At 43.6% G+C, this 12660-nt stretch overlaps 1 protein-coding gene across 3 annotated transcripts in view; it reads right to left on the reverse strand.

The window, feature by feature from the left end:
• DENND5B (DENN domain containing 5B) overlaps window positions 1-12660 on the reverse strand; it is a 176269-nt gene that overhangs the window by 89537 nt on the left and 74072 nt on the right. For 2 of the 3 annotated variants that reach the window (XM_037878445.2, XM_043540835.1), the window contains exon 2: window positions 11230-11295. The exons of the other annotated variant lie outside the window; for it this stretch is intronic. In XM_037878445.2, coding sequence (XP_037734373.1) covers window positions 11230-11295 — 66 coding nt within the window. The remainder of the gene's footprint in view (window positions 1-11229; window positions 11296-12660) is intronic. 3 annotated transcript variants of the gene reach the window in all.

Here is a 12660-nt window from a genome sequence, read left to right on the forward strand (position 1 = left end):
CATTTGGTCCTTTGCAATCAATGCACTATGCAGCAGCAGACTGCACATTTTCCAAGGTATACTTGACAACCAGTATTTGTCCCGTGATATTTTGACATTCAGAGAACTATTTACATAAAGTGATTCTCTGAAGGTAGGTATTTAAGGGTATGTATACACTACGAAATTAGGTCAATCTTACAGAAAGTTGATTTTTAGAAATTTTACAGTTTATTGCGTATGTCCACACTAAGCTCATTAAATCAATGGAGTGCATCCTCACTACCGTGGCTAGCATCGACTTACAGAGTGGTGCACTGTGGGTAGCTATCCCACAGTTCCAGCAGTCTCTGCCACCCACTGGAATTCTGGATTAAGCTCCCAATGCCTGATGGGGCAAAAACATTGTAGTGGGTGGTTTTGGGTACATATAGTCAGTTGCCCCTCCTTCCATGAAAGCAACAGCAGACAATCATTTCGTGCCTTTTTTCCGTGTGGGCACCATACTACTTTCAGCAGATGGTGTAGTAGGACTGCTAACCGTCGTCATCCACCGCTTTTGCTGCAACTCTGCTCTGCTGCTATTGTCTCGATAGCGAATTTTTCCACGTGGTCTGTCATGAGCTCCCAGGTACATGTGTTCCTCCTCGGGAAATGTGTGCGGTGCTAACCGTCGTCCTCCACTGCTTCTGCTGCAACTCTGCTCTCCTGAATCCACCTTGCAGGTCCTCTCATTGTTCTCTATAAATATCTATTCTCGTGGCATCCACCGTCAGCCACTGCTACCGCTGCAACTCTGCTCTCCTGCAGACGCAATACCATGGCAAGCATGGAGCCCGCTCAGATCATAGCAGCAGTTATGAGCATTGTAAACACCTCGTGCATTATCCTGCAGTATGTGCAGAACCAGAACCTGCAAAAGCAGGCGAGGAGGTGACGGCAGCACGGTGATGAGAGCGATGAGGACATGGACACAGACTTCTCTCAAAGTACAGGCCCCGGCAATTTGGACATCCTGGCGGCAATGTGGCAGGTTCATGCCGTAGAATGCTGATCCTGGGCCCGGGAAACAAGCATAGACTGGTGGGACCGCACAGTGTTGCGGGTCTGGGATAATTCCCAGTGGCTGCGAAACTTTCACATGCGTAAGGGCACTTTCATGGAATTTTGTGACTTGCTTTCCCCTGCCCTGAAGCGCAAGAATACCAAGGTGAGAGCAGTCCTCACAGTTGAGAAGCGAGTGGCGATAGCCCTCTGGAAGCTTGCAATGCCAGACAGCTACCGGTCAGTCGGGAATCAATTTGGAGTGGACAAATCTACTGTGGGGCTGCTGTGATCCATGTAGCCAACGCAATCATTGAGCTGCTGCTATCAAGGGTAGTGACTCTGGGAAATGTGCAGGTCATAGTGGATGGCTTTGCTGCAATGGGATTCCCTGTGGTGGGGCCATAGACGGAACCCATATCCCTATCTTGGGACCGGACCACCTTAGCAGCCAGTATGTAAACCGCAAGGGGTACTTTTCAATGGTGCTGCAAACAGTGGTGGATCACAAGGGACGTTTCACCAACATCAACATGGGATGGCTGGGAAAGGTACATGATGCTCGCGTCTTCAGGAACTCTGGTCTGTTTGAACAGCTGCAGGAAGGGATTTACTTCCCAGACCAGAAAATAACTGTTGGGGATGTTGAAATGCCTATAGTGATCCTTGGGGACCCAGCCTACCCCTTTAATGCCCAGGCTCATGAAGCCGTACACAGGCACCCTAGACAGTAGTCAGGAGCTGTTCAACTATAGGCTGAGCAAGTGCAGACTGGTGGTGGAGTGTGCATTTAGATGTTTAAAGGGTCGCAGGCACAGTTTACTGACACTGTCAGACCTCAGCGAAACCAATATTCCCATTGTTATTGCTGCTTGCTGTGCACTCCACAATCTTTGCGAGAGTAAGGGGGAGACGTTTATGGTGCGGTGGGAGGTTGAGGCAAATCACCTGGCTGCTGAATACGTGCAGGCACACACCAGGGCGGTTAGAAGAGCACAGCAGGAAGTGGTGTGCATCAGAGAAGCTTTGAAAACCAGTTTCATGACTGGCCAGGATACAGTGTAACACTGTTTGTTTTTCCTTGATGAAAACCTGCCCCCTTGGTTCACTCGACTTCCCTGTAAGCCAGCCACCCTCCCCCCTTCGATCACCGCTTGCAGGGGCAATAAAGTCATTCTGGTTTCAAAACCATGCATTCTTTATTAATTCTTCACACAAATAGGGTGATAACTGCCAAGGTAGCCCGGGAGGGGTGGGGGAGGAAGGAAGCACTGGGTGGGGTGGTGGATGAGGGGAGGAGGGAAGGACAAGGCCACACTGCACTTCAAAACTTATCGAATGCCAGCCTTCTGTTGCTTGGGCAGTCCTCTGGGGTGGAGTGGTTGGGCATCTGGGTGAGGAGGCTATGGAACTTGGGGAGGAGGGCGGGTGGTTACACAGAGGCTGCAGCAGCGGTCTGTGCTCCTGCTGTCTTTCCTGCAGCTTCACCAGACGTCAGACCATATCAGTTTGATTCCCCAGTAGCCTCAGCATTGCATCCTGCCTCCTCTCATCATGCTGTCACCACCTCTCATCTTGCTCGTCCCTCCTGTCCTCGTGTTCATTTTCTGCTTTCCTGGACTCTGCAATTGTCTGCCTCCATGCATTCTGCTGAGCTCTTTCAATGCGGGAGGACTGCATGAGCTCAGAGAGCATTTCATAGTGAGTGCATTTTTTTCGCTTTCTTATCTGCGCTAGCCTCTGGGATGGAGATGATAGGGGGAGCGTTGAAACAATTGCAGCTGCGGGAGGGGAAAAAAGGGAGAGTAGTTTTTTTTTTTTTTTTTTTAAAAAGACATTTTAGAGAACAATGGTTAGACTTTCACAGTGAACCAAGCTGTTAACATTACACAGTACGTGTGCTTTCGGTATAAGGTCGCATTTTGCCTCTTATATTGAGGGCCTGCCGGTTTGGTTCTGGGCCGGGCAACAGAATTCAGTTTGCAGGCAGCCATGGTAAGCCACAGTCTTTTGGCTTCAACCTTCATAACATGTCAGAATGGTTTCAGACAGCAGTGCCCTCCTTTCCCATACCAAGCACCCGTTGGGTTGGCCATTTAAAAGGAAGGGCTGCGGTTTTCGGGTTAACACGCAGCACAAAACCAACTAACCCCACCCCCACCCCCCACCCAATTCTCTGGGATGATCGCTTCACCCCTTCCTCCCATCGCATGACTAGTATCAGGGAAGATCCCTGCCAGCCAAACGTGAACAGCTCAGTGTGAATGGGCCCCCCTCCCACCGCATGGCTAAAAGCGGGGATGATTTCTTTTCAGCCAGAGGCAAACAGCCCAGCAGGAATGGCCACTTCTGAATGTCCCCTTAATAATGTCCCTGGAGGATTTCCACTCTATCCTCAGACATGTTAACAGACTTTTCCAGTAGCTGTACTAACCACGAATGCATCCAAGTCTTCAGGGCAAATCCATCATTAAACACGCTTGCCTTTAAACCATGTATAGTATTTTAAAAGGTACACTCACCAGAGGTGCCTTCTCCAGCTTCATGGTCCAAGAGCCCGCCTTGGAAGGGCTGGGAGGGTACTGGCTCCAGGATGATAAACAGTTCCTGGCTGTTGGGAGAATTTTCTCCACTTGCCTGTTCTGCACTATCCTCCTCCTCTTCCTTGTCCCCAAAATCCTCATCCGTATTGCATGAGACTCTCCCCTTGCAGGTGTCCACGGACAGGGGTGGGGTAGTGGTAGGGACACCCCCTAGAATTACATGCAGCTCATCACAGAAGTGGCATGTCTGGGGCTCTGACTTGGAGCGGCTGTTTGCCTCTTTGGTTTTTTGGTGGGCTTGCCTGAGCTCCTTAATTTTCACGCGGCACTGCTGCAGGTCCCTGTTATAGCCTCTGTCCATCATGCCCTTGGAGATTTTTTCAAATGTATTGGCATTTCGTCTTTTGGAACGGAGTTCTGATAGCACAGATTCGTCTCCCCATACAGTGATCAGATCCAGTACCTCCCGATCGGTCCATGCTGAAGCTCTTTTGTGATTCTGGGACCACACGGTCACCTGTGCTATGAGCTCTGCACGGTTACCTCTGCTGAGGAGTTTGCCACACTGGCCAAACAGGAAATGAAATTCAAAATTCCCGGTGCTTTTCCTGTGTACCTGGCTAGTGCATCTGAGTTGAAAGTGCTGTCCAGAGCGGTCACAATGGAGCACTCTGGGATGGCTCAGAGGCTGTGTAACCGCCTCTGTCAATACCGTCAAATTGCGTCCACACAACCCCAAATTCGACCCGGTGATGTCAATTTCAGTGCTAATCCCCTCACCAGGAAGGAGTACAAAAATAGATTTTAAGAGCCCTTTAAGTTGACAAAAATGGCTTTGTCGTGCGGATGGGTGCAGGGTTAAATAGATCTAATGCTGCTAAATTTGACCTAAACTCGTAGTGTAGAACAGGGCTAAGATTCATACTAAAGAGCCTCTCTCAGACTAAGAGAAATTTAATTAACAAAAAGAATAACGGTACAAGGAACCTTTAAGATGGATCAAGGAAAGAAACATGTTTAAATAATTAAGACAGCCCATACATGAATCTCCAGAACAGAACTGGGGTTAAAATATTAACTACTTAATGACCTATCTTAAAACAATGGTGTAGAATCAGCTTAAAGAAATAATGTTAAAAGGGAAAGCAGCTAAAAATTATATATGTAATAAAAAGCTCTTCCAACATGCAGCATTCGAGGTGTAAGTTATATGTCAAGACAGGATTCTAGATTGCAAAGCAGCCACTTAAAGTTTTTGTAGATTTGATGAAACTGGCCCAAGGGTGGCTGCCAACTCTCAAATAGCTCTGCTGCCACTCAACCACTTCGCATGGGCAGAGGCAGCTGTTCTGCATTTGCCTCACACTGGCAGCACAAAAGGAAGCAGAGATTTTAACAAACACCTAGCTTGAAATCCCTCCAACGTGGGGGATTTCCACCAAATAGAGTTGGCATAGCCAGCTCCTGCAACTCCCTCTCCCCCCACCCTTGACACAGTGACTTGTCAGGGAAAGCAATGGGAGTGGTCCCAGGGGATAGGCAGAGAATCATGGAGTCATAATTGGCTCACGGAGAGGGGAAGGGCTGTCAAAGTGATTTTAAAAATGTGGATTAGCATTAGTCCATAGAAAGTTCCCATTTCTAAGAGTGTGCCAGAGACAAGTGGCATTTCTAGTACACCCATCAGAGTGGCATCTAAGTACCCTGAGTAGTTAACCAGCACTGCTCTATTATTTTCATTAGCACTTTCAAGGCAAACAAAATTGACTGTTTGCCATGAAAAACGAGATCTCCAATGAAAAATGTGAAATTAAGGTTTTCACCTGACTTTTTATTTTGCACTTACTGCACTTGTGTACAAAAAGCCTTAGAAGACGTAAGTGTGACAGATGAAGCAGTCAAATTTACAGGTGAGGAAAGAGTTCTGGAGGTAGGTTGTGATGGCTGTTGACTGGAGCCAGGTAGTCTGCCATTGGGCTCTCATTATTGCATCCGATGAAGTGAGCTGTAGCTCACGAAAGCTTATGCTCAAATAAATTGGGTAGTCTAAGGTGCCAAAAGTACTACTTTTCTTTTTGCGAATACAGACTAACACAGCTGCTATTCTTGAAACCTGTAGAATTAATTGTCTGCAATGGGTCTTATACTGCCAGTTTGACCCATATTTAGTAATACTTTACACAAAAGTAATCCCATTGAAACTAACCAGACTACTTGCGGAATGAGGTACTAACGAGCGGGAGTACAGGTGGTAGAATCGGTCCTTTGCAGACAATTTGGGGGACAAAACTAGTCCCCAAAAGAAAGAAATGGTGGTAGAACAAACACCACGATAATGATGGGATGACTGATTATAACAAAACAAACAAACAGAAAGAAACTGATTTAACAAGATAGGCTACAGCCATGTCCATCAACAAAGGTGACAGATGATAGTCTCCTGCTGGCAGAGACTTATTAGTACACTGGAATCAGTCTCCAAGATTTAGTAGTACATTTGACAGTAACTACTTGAGAATGAAAAATGTACATTTTTCACATCTGTAGCCACTTGTAGGTCCCTTCATCCCATCTGTCCAATGCACTAAATACCTCCAGCAGAGATGATGCTGCATCTAGCCACATGGCTTCGTTTCATCAGACAGACAAGAATGAAGAGCGAGTGAAAGATGGGAAAAATATACAAAGAAAGTAACTCCCGGAAAAATGTCTCCATTCAGAAACAGAAAAGAACCAGAGAGGAAACATCACTTGCAGAATAACTAATCCAGGGAGCAGGGTGTCATAGGAACCTTAAGCGAACCCGGAGTTTAGTCCTAATCTGTAGATGTCTTGTATTGGAGTTTTCGGTTCACTGATAAGGAATGGACTCCCATATGGTCAGCATTTGGCTATGTCTATTGAAAGGAAAGCGCCCACTCCTATTGGGCCGTAACCAGAGCAGGATGAGTAGCGCAGCTGTTCAGGGCGCAAAGTTGCAGGGGCAGGAAGATGGGGCGGAAAAAAACAGGGAGGGACGCAAATATGTTTGCTCGGCCCGGGTGCTAAAATACCCAGTTACGATACTGCATTGGGTCACCTTGTTAGTCGTGATAAGGTATATGGAGGACAGAGCCACAGCAGTTTTCCACAAGCAGAAGTCTGTTTTACAACTTCCTGTATTCCTGCTTCCAGTATCCAAGCAGTAATACTTGGAGGAAACAAGTTTTGAATATGGAAACTTATTTAGTTGTATAAATCTGTGGTCACAACAACTTGCAATCCTATTGAACTGGGATTTCCAAATCATTCAGAAGATACAGACCATATTATGATGCCAATTTAATCCAAAACAATTTGGACATGATTTTCAGAGGTACTGGACGTTTATAGTTCCCACTGACTCAAAATCGGAGCTACTGGTCTATAGCACCTCTGAAAGATCAGTCCCTGTATCTTTTGAGAAAGTTGTCTAAAATTTAATAGAGTGTTTCCTGTAGTAGTCATCAATGAAAGAGTATAAAACGTTTTTATAAAGGAAATTTGCCGCAAGTAGAATGAATTAAAGACTTTTGAGCCATTGATTGAGCGAGCCTTTAGAAGATGGGGATGAAAACATGTGAATAAGGGAAGCCACATTAAACTGATACTCACATACACAATTTATTAACACAGCCAGGATCAGATTACTTTTTCCTCACATGGTCCTTTCTGATATCTGCCAGCTTCAGCCCATTCTCTGCACTGTGACAGTGTTTCCCTGATCTGTGCTACAGAAAGTGACTGTTTTAATATCCATTGTATCTTGCAGAACTATATATGTAAATTCCTTGGATTCCGAGTAGTAACTCGGAAGCATCCTCAAAAGGCTATTGGATCTATCACTTACAAGAAAAGGCCACACATGGCTAACCATATCAACAGAGCCAGAGCTGGATTTATCTCCAGAAGATACACCTCTGTACTAGAAGTTACGTACCTCCCAATTCTGTAGCTAAGAGGTTCATGTTAATTAACCATTGATATATTGACATCTGCCACTCCTGGAACAAAGAGCAATGCACAGCACTTCTGAAGCACCTTATACCTAAGTTTATCAAGGCATTTTACAGGTAGAAGGCTTCCTGTGTGTCTATTTATCTACTTAAAGGCATCTGACACATACAGTATGTAGTGTAATACTCATTTCCCTCAGGCACTCCCTACTAGACAGATCTGAGCTCTGGTCCTTATCCAATTGACCCAGCTTTTATTGTAGAGACACCTAGCGTCACTATCAAATCCTATTTTGGCCAACGCTTACAGCAGCACTGATTGAGTCCAAAACTGCAATATTCAACACCTAAGCTGGCAAGAGTCACACTAGGACCTTCATTGAAGGTGGAGGGTATGATCGCAGAATGCTCCTCCTTCAAAAAGCCAGAACAACACTTATTCTTTCCTTCTCTGGTGGTAAAAGGTTTACCAAGCCACCATCACCCACCCAACAAACGGGAACAAATATTGCTATCAATTTTATTTCAGAAATAAACAAGAGATTCTGTCATTGAGGATTTGCATGAACGTCTGAAGGACTCAACAGCAAAGATGAACCACAGGTGTTTTTTTTTTTTTTTTTTTTTTGTTTTTTTTTAAGTTCTCCTTTCCACAGTCTGAAGCACACAATGGTCCAACATAATCAGAAGCTAGTGAGAAGGGTAACACTAATTTGCCTCTGTCCAAACCAAGTGGATCATGAAAGTTCAGGATTTTTTTAACCAGTCTATTCAGGGAGTAGATAGAGTTTACATGTTGATAGTGATGAGGAAGCCTAGCATTTTTGCTGCCAAAACCTGAGCTTCTTGAAGCCATCTGTGTGTATGAAAGCCTAGTTTCTCAAAAAGTCAGCGTCCATGGAAATGTTCAGAAATTGAAGACTTTGAGGCCATATGACCCAGGAAAATGGATGGCACAGATAAAACTTACCTTTACCAAAAGTCTGCAATGCCTACAATTTATTAGGATAACGTTTTTGTTTTTTTTTTTTAAAGCAAAAAAAATACAGTTTTCTTAGCCAAGAATTGAAAGACAGAAGGAAGCAGCCAAGAAGCCACACCAAAATCATTTTCATTGATTGATCAATTGCAAGGCAGAGCATAGAACATTGCACCCTCCACAAAAGGCTGTTCTGGGGCACCAGAGAGACTGAACAAGGACATTTATAAGTAACTTCAATTAAGTTGAGGAGGGCACAGCAGAAGCATGTCTGGGGTTGTGCCTTCTAATAGAGCTCTTAGTTGTGAGGGTGAAGTGTCATCATTTAATCAACCTACAAAAAGGAACTCCCACCCAAATGATATGACAGAATCAGAAAGACAGAATAATCAAATCCACTCTGGAAAGAAAACGGGAAAGGTAAGTCACAGCAGGCAGAACCTTCTTGGCAAACATGAAGGGATCAGCATCCGATGAAGTGAGCTGTAGCTCACAAAAGCTTATGCTCAAATAAATTGGTTAGTCTCTAAGGTGCCACAAGTACTCCTTTTCTTTTTGCGAATACAGACTAACACGGCTGTTACTCTGAAACCCATCTGAATACAAATGCTCTTTATGATAGGAACTCCCACCATTGGTGGTATTGGACTGCTGAGTCACACCTAGCATGGAGAGAGACTTTACCTTGACAGTATTTTCAGGCACTAAGCGAATTATGATTTAATCAAATGAGCATGTAAATTTTTTTTTAGAGATGTTCGCCTGAGAGATTCCAAACTGTCATTAGTAGAAGGTACTATATTTGAGCCTGGCTTTTAAAATGGAACCCAGCTTCTTATCACCAGGAGCCAGATACAGATGCTATTAATTGCACAGTATCCCACAACAGATTCCATTTACTTCAAACTCACAGACGAAGGTTAGCAAGGTTAGCCATCTAGCCCTAAATTAAGCCCTTGAACTATTAGGTTAATACATCAGATTAATATGTATAGTATCTTGCATATTTTAATAAATGATAATATGTCCGATTAAGTTCCACTGTAAATGGATACTTAATTCTACTTAGTGATACTTGTATCAGAATTATGCTGCTGCAATTTTTAGCTTAAAACAAATAAAATTAATTTTTTTCTGCTAAATGTAGTTTAGTTCAGATTTACAAGTGAGGGGCTAGGTGATGAATGCTGCTACTAAATAAAGTGAAACTGTTAATTTAATTTTAGAATGTTAAGTAGACTCCATGAAGCTGTTACATAAAATATTGTCTGTTTAGGGTGCAGGATAAAATTACTTGGGTGAAAGGCAAAAGGTTTTTAGACTATCATCCATGATCAGTCTCATTTCTGGAGTGACTGCTCACAAACTAAAACGAGGAGTGTTGGGATTTTAAACAAACACATTTAAATATTAGCTATCACAGCTAAACGAGGCATACATAGATGCATATTAAATTGGCAAAGTCCCCTCATTCCACACCCTGTAGCCTGAGGAATTTTAACTGTGTAGTTGATTACAAATTCTGGAACGTGACTACTGAAATAAAAATATATTCTAACTCCTTTAGAGAGACCTACTGGAAGTGTGCACAATACTGCACATCATGCTGACAACTTTTGTTAGCTGTCATTTCTCATTAAATTGGTTCAGCATGTCCTAATGATTGCGCTATCTCCCAGTAGAATTAACTTTAGAACCAAAGTCTACTGGACAATTGTATCACATTACATGAGAAGTTAAGTACACAGAATGCTGAACGGAGGGGCGGAAGCAGGGAAGAGTAATGCTTGGAAAGGGAGCAACTATGCTGTTAATTGCTGGGTTTTACAACTGAGCGGATGTAGCTGGAAAACAGCATTGCATAGCCTCTTAACGTTATATTTAGGGACATGCCATTAACCATTCAATATTCAGGAATACTTATAGGGCACCTCTCCCACCAAATACTCTGGTTACCATTAGACTATTGCTTTGTAGTTGTTTTAGATGGGGCTACGGCAGATGATAAAGAGTTCTAGAACTAATTAAAAATATACAATGAATTTATTCAACAGGATGCCTGTGTGTAGGTGGGGTTGTATATTCAGTGCAACACTTGCTCTCCAATTTTTAATAGAAATACGTAAACATCCGAGTTGAGTGAGTACAAGCGACTCTTTGATAGGGCATCTGACTCTCCAATCTGTCTGGAAAGTTTTTAATGGTTAACCTCAAACATGCTATTTTCTGCAATCTTAAAAAAACAAAAAAACAAACAAAAAAACCCAGCAACCCATATGAGCCTCTGTAGCAGGAATTAGTGGGAAAAGACACCACTCAAAAACATTGCTTTATACCTGCATATTAGGCAGAGTTGGAATCTGTGATAAAGTATCTATTGATATAGTAACTTCACATAAAAGAATTGTTTAGATTCTGTCACTAAGCAGACAAAATATACCTAATACATACATGGAAGGATTTCCACCACTAGACTCCAGGGGAAATTAAGTTTCTCTTCTAAGAGAGAAGCATATCTGCCAAGAGAGCTTTAGGGAAAGAATAAAATTTAATAGCCATTGATTCAAGTTAAGTTATAGACTAAAGGTGCAATATTTAATTTTGATCCTTAATTTGAGTTGATTCAAGGGAAGTTATAAGATGGAGAATATTTAAAAAAAAAAAAAGGCACAGAGGGCCTGGAGTTCTGATTTTTAAACCCCCTTTTTACCTGAGGTTCTGTTTGCAGTATCTGAGCTCTTGCCATGGCGATCTGCTTCTAGCCACTGGTATAAGACTATATAACATAACAGAAACAAAAACAAAAAGCATGTATGAACAAACAAAAGATACACAAAACTCAGAAAAATGTGAAGTAGAAAAAAATCTTTCCTTCCCAGCCCTTCTCTGAAAGTTCTTTTACAACATGTCTAACTGAAATGTTCTCTCTCCCAGCAAATGCTTTGTTACCCTTCCATAGAAAACTGTTTGAAAAATATTTAAAGATACGTAGCATGTCCCAGGTAAAATGCAATTCAACTGGCTCCAAAAAGTGAATTAAAATAGATTTGCACTACTGCCCTCCTTGTTGGTCAATTGTCTATGGCACCAGGAACTTAAGAGTCCATGAATAGGGTTGCCAGGTGTCCGGTTTTTGACCGGAAAGTCCGCTCAAAAGGGGATCTGTGCAGCATTTAGTCAGCACCACTGACCGGACACCAAAAAAGTCTGGTTACCAGAGTAACCACAGTTGCTGCTAGAGGAGGAGGGATCTGGACAGCACGCAGCATTTGAGGAGCAGGGCAGGCAGCTGGGCTTACTGCCCATGAGAGCCCATCCCGCCTTCTCAGTGTCCCAGGGCCCCAGCTCTCTCCGGACCCTTGCTCCAGGGACTGAGCTCCCCCAGCCCTGCCCCAAGTGGGCAGGCAGGCAGGCTTTGCATCAGCTCAGCCCAGCCCGGCTCTGCAGGCAGCAGGTGAGTTCTGGGGGTGGGGCGGGGGAAGGGAGAGGAGTGGAGAGTGAATAATGGGGGTGGCCTGTAGTGTCCAGTTTTGAAAAATGGGCAAGTTGGCAACCTTATCCATGAACAATCGCTTCTCCTAATTGTCTATCACTTGGAAAGACATTCCTCTGCAGATGACTGAGAGAAGTGCTTTTAATAAAGAGATCTAGAATGGAATTTTTGGTTTTTAGGAGAAAACTTCCTGTTCCTCGGGTTGACAGTGGGTTCTAATTCTCTCCATCAGTTACAGCATACTGGTTACACTTTCAACCTGTAAAGCAATGGTTTTCTACTCCAGAAACCTTAAATTATTTCACTCCCAAGTTCTGAGACAGACAAAAAAAAAAAAACCAACAAACCTCACTTATTTGAATATAATCATTAAATAGAATAGAGGACTTAAGAAAACCTGTTGCCTGTGGGATTCCTATGGTCAAAGGAAGAAAAATTAGTTAGGGAGACCACCAGCTAGGAAAAGTGTATGATTCTTTCGCCCACAAGTTCTCCCTCTTTAGTGGCAGAAGATTCCATTGGGGGGGGGGGGGGGGACACGACGACTTTGCCTCTTCTAAAAACTCAGTTATTCCGGGAAGAGCACAAGGAGGCTGTCCAAGTAGACACATAACCACAGTCAGCTCTCATTTATGAAATTCCCAGTGC

The sequence above is a fragment of the Chelonia mydas genome, chromosome 1 (assembly GCF_015237465.2).
Source record: "Chelonia mydas isolate rCheMyd1 chromosome 1, rCheMyd1.pri.v2, whole genome shotgun sequence".
In the NCBI taxonomy this organism is placed as follows: Eukaryota; Metazoa; Chordata; order Testudines; family Cheloniidae; genus Chelonia; species Chelonia mydas.